The sequence below is a fragment of the Arachis ipaensis genome, chromosome B1 (genome assembly GCF_059453495.1).
Source record: "Arachis ipaensis isolate K30076 ecotype BB chromosome B1, ASM5945349v1, whole genome shotgun sequence".
Taxonomy (NCBI): Eukaryota; Viridiplantae; Streptophyta; class Magnoliopsida; order Fabales; family Fabaceae; genus Arachis; species Arachis ipaensis.
Window position 1 is genome coordinate 63261057 of NC_142436.1, and position 4297 is coordinate 63265353.

Genomic DNA, 4297 nt, shown 5'->3' on the forward strand with positions numbered 1-4297 from the left:
ACATGTGATATTGATGATCAAAATTTAACAACTAGATTCTGTATCTACTATAACCCTAATATAGTATCTTGGAAGTGTAGCAAACAAGTCACAATGAGTAGGAGCTCTATTGAGACAGAATATAAAGCATTGGCTGCAGTTTCCATAGAACTTTCTTGGATTCAAAATCTTCTCAGTAATCTCAGACAATCTTTAATCTCCACTCCTACTGTATTTTGTGATAACATGTCAGCAATGTTATTATCCTACAACCCAATTCTACAAAACCAAACCAAACACTTCGAATTGGATTTATATTTTGTTTGAGATAGTATAATAAAAGGGAAGATTGTTGTAACTCATATGCTATCTAGTGAGCAAATAGCTAATGTATTAACTAACCCCTTTCTTTGCCTTTCTTTGAAAAATTTAAAGATAAACTCAGACTGAAAAGTAAATGATAAACCGTTATTTTACGATTTATTTTGTTTTGAATTGAGCGGATTTTATACATTATTCTCACACTTATGCATATGAATTGCGTGTTTGACATTTTCCTTCCTAATTCTGTGATATATTTGAAAAACATGTTTTCTAGGCCTTTAAATTGTCAATTTTAAATTATCCTTTATTACCATTCGATCCCGTGATCTGTGTGTTAAGTGTTTTCAGGATTTATAGCACAGGAATGGCTTAGAGGAGGGAAAGGAAACATGCAAAAGTGGAAGGAACGCAAGAAAATAAAGTTTTGAGAAGATGGCAGCGACGCGTACGCGTGACTGATGTGTATGCGTGACAAGGATTTTTCTTAAGCGACGCGTACGCATGACATGTGCCACGTGCATAAATTGCAGAAAGTGCTGGGGGCGATTTCTGGGCTGTTTTTGGCCTAGTTTTAAGCCCGAAAAACACATATTAGAGGCTGCAGAATGGGGGAATCGCATTGATCCACACAAATTTTATTCACATAATTTTAGGTTTTAGATATAGTTTTTTCTAGAGAGATAGGCTCTCTCCTCTCTCTAGGTTTTAGGATTCTTAGGTTTAGCTATTTTCAATTTCAGATTTCTATCTTAGTTTAATTTAGTTTCTCTTCTACTCTTATTTGTTCTAGCTTTCTAGTTTATTTATTTTCCTTGTTGATTACTCTATGTTACCAATTTAGTTTATGAGTTCTCATGTTAGATTTGATTTTCTATTTAATGCAATTTGAGGTATTTCATATTTATTACTTCTTCTATTATTTGTTAATCGTTGATATTTGCAATTGGTTGTTTAGATTTAATATTCCTTGCTTGTTTTCTATGCTTTTATGTTGTGCCTCCCAAGTGTTTGATAAAATTCTTGGTTGGATTTTAAATTAGCTTTTTATGTTCTTAACTTAGATTGAGTAATTGGAGACTCTTGAGTTATCAAACTCTTTTGTTGATTAGCAATTGAAAGTTGCTAGTTGGTTTAGATCCCTCTAAAGCTAGTCTTTCCTTAAGAGTTGACTAGGACTTGAGGAATCAAATTGATTCATCCACTTGACTTTCCTTCATAGTTAGAGGTTAACTAAGTGGGAGCATTGGACAATTGATGTCACAATTGATAAGGATAGCTATGATAGGACTTCTAATTCTCATACCTTGCCAAGAGCTTTATTAGCTATTAGTTTAATTCTTGCAATTTACTTTTCTTGTTCCTTATTCAAAACCCCAAAAAGATACAATCTCATAACCAATTATAAGTAACATACCTCCCTGCAATTCCTTGAGAGACGACCCGAGGTTTAAATGCTTCGGTTTATTTTTATTGGGTTTGCTTTAGTGACAAAAAAATTTTTTTGTATGAAAGGATTATTGTTAGTTTAGAAGCTATACTTGCAATGGAAATTTATTGTGAATTCATTACTAGAAAAAATCCGTTCATCAAAATAGCGCCGTTGCCAGGAAATTGCAAACGTGTGCCTTATTATTGGTTATCATGTTTGAAAATACACCCTTTGCTTATCTGACATTATAGTTGCTGGTTTTGCATGAATCTTTCTGAGATTCATATGAGTTGCTGATTCTGTTTGAAATCAAGCTTGAATTGTTGATTTGCTGCTATTTATTTACTCTGGGAATGCCCGCATTACTGTCAGAATGCTGCCCAATTTTTCTGAGAACTGTTTTACTCAACTTCCACTCATGAATTGACTTTAGTACTTTTGAATTGTGATTTATTTGGTTTAAACCAAAGCCAATCCATGGGGTGATGGGTTAGCATTTCCATTCCTTTTTGGTTCCCTTTCTATTTCAAATGCATTGTCGATGATTTTATTTCTTTTTGTGCTTCTTTCATTACATGTTTTATCATCAATGCCTTGTATTGTATGCATGAATGTGAGCTTGCTTATTCTTAAACCTTTTGAACTTCTTTTAGTTAGGAACTACATTACCATGCCACTAATTCTAACCTACTTCTCTAACTTTTAACTAAATTGATTTCCCCCTTTTCTTTTTCGTTTTCACCCTTTTCAAACTAACTCTTTTAATTCCTTTCGAGGCATGATACCTGTTGTTTCTTAAAAAACAAGCATTCTAAATTTCATTGTATAAATTCTTGGATTGTGATTTTTGATTGATTTCTTTGACTCCTACCTTTCTTTCATTCCAAGGATTTATCTTTTTTTGACTCACTTCATGTGTTAGCTTCAACTCCTCTTTTGCCTATCTACTGCTTGTTATGCTTGCATATTATTTGCCTTTTTGTTTCTCTACTTTAATTTGATAATCTGTATCCTGAAAATTCTATTTTTTAGGATTTTTGGTAGGAAAGAAAAAGGCAAGGCTAAGGCCAGCTCCGGTAAGAGGAAGAGATGACAGTCATCCGTTGCTCTATCGGATGTTCTATTGGATGAATCTTGGCGTGAAAAGAACTTTACTAATCAAGAAAAAGCTGATCAACTTGTGCCTGCTAATGACCCAGTCAAATTTACCAATCTTTACTGTGAACTCAAGTTTCCGATCTTTGCAAAAAAATGGCACCTCTACTTGGAAAGGATGCTCAAAATACCAACCGAATTAAGGAAGTACATTGAACATCAGATCAAACAGAGAGGTTGGGTATTTCTGGATAGAGATCTGGCAGAGGTAAACGCATCATGGGTCCGTGAGTTCTATTCTAACTATTATAGGACGACCCTTGATGCAGTGCAGCTTAGGGGAAAGCAGATTTTAGTCACAGAGGAGGCGATAGAAGATATCCTCCATTTCCAGCCTAAAACAGATGATACAGATGGTTTTCAGAAGGCTGAGAAGTTTATTAGATTCATGAATTTTGATTGGGATGCTGTCCGGCGTACCATAGCCATTGATCCTGATGTTCCGTGGGCTATGAGAAAGTCAAAGGTAACTCCACGGGGTATAAAGATTATTTATCTCAATGATGAGGCTAGGCTGTGGCAACAGATACTGAATAATTATGTTATGCCTAGTACTCATGAGTCAGAAGTGGCAGCTGCCATGATCATCCTTATTTGGTGCGTCATGGAAGGAAATGACCTATACCTTCCACAGCTCATCAGAAAGTACATGTCTAGAGTTCATGTCAGAGGCACCCTGCCATTTCCTTATTTGATTACCCAGGTAGCTCGTCGAGTTGAGGTGCCTTGGGAGCTAGAGGATGAGAGACCACCGATTGTCGACTGCAATAAAGTTATTCCGCACGGCAAGCAGTTCGGACCTCTAGGCCACAGACCACCTACTTCTACTACTTCTACTGATGCGGCCACATCCTCAGCAGCACCTTCAGCACCTGCAGCACCACCTGCTTCCGCAGCACCATCATCCGCTTCTCAGCCAATCTACCATCTTGTGCACCGCCTTTTTGAGCGCCTTGATCAAATGGAGCGCCACAATCAGCGGAGTTATGAGCAGTCTGAGCGTCGCAATAAGCGACACTATGCACATCTGAAGCTGATTGTGACTACTGGATGTACTGATATCCCCTCTAAGCCTGACACACCCTCGGAGCACTGAGGAGGAGGAGGAGGATGAGTAGGAAGAGACCCAGCAGGAGGCGACTCAGCCTGAGCACCTTACAGAGCCACAGGTAGGGCTAGAAGTGAGCCGAGCTGAGTCGAGCTAGACCAAGCTCAAGCTCGGCTCACGAAAATTGAGCTTGGCTCACGGCTCGGCTCATTAACAATCGAGCTTATTTCTTAAGCTCAAGCTCGGCTCACGAAAAACTCACGAGCTGGCTCGAGCTCACGAGCTGGCTCAAATAAGAGAAACATAAATACCTAATCTATAATTCTATATCAATAAATTATAACTTATATATTTTAAAAAAT

At 37.4% G+C, this 4297-nt stretch overlaps 1 protein-coding gene across 1 annotated transcript; it reads left to right on the forward strand.

The window, feature by feature from the left end:
• Positions 1 to 3491: 3491 nt before the first annotated feature.
• On the forward strand, positions 3492 to 4092 carry LOC148576815 (uncharacterized). Its single transcript, XM_088502788.1, is given in 2 exon segments — positions 3492 to 3980; positions 3982 to 4092. Coding segments are annotated over 2 exon segments (600 nt in total).
• Positions 4093 to 4297: the final 205 nt, after the last annotated feature.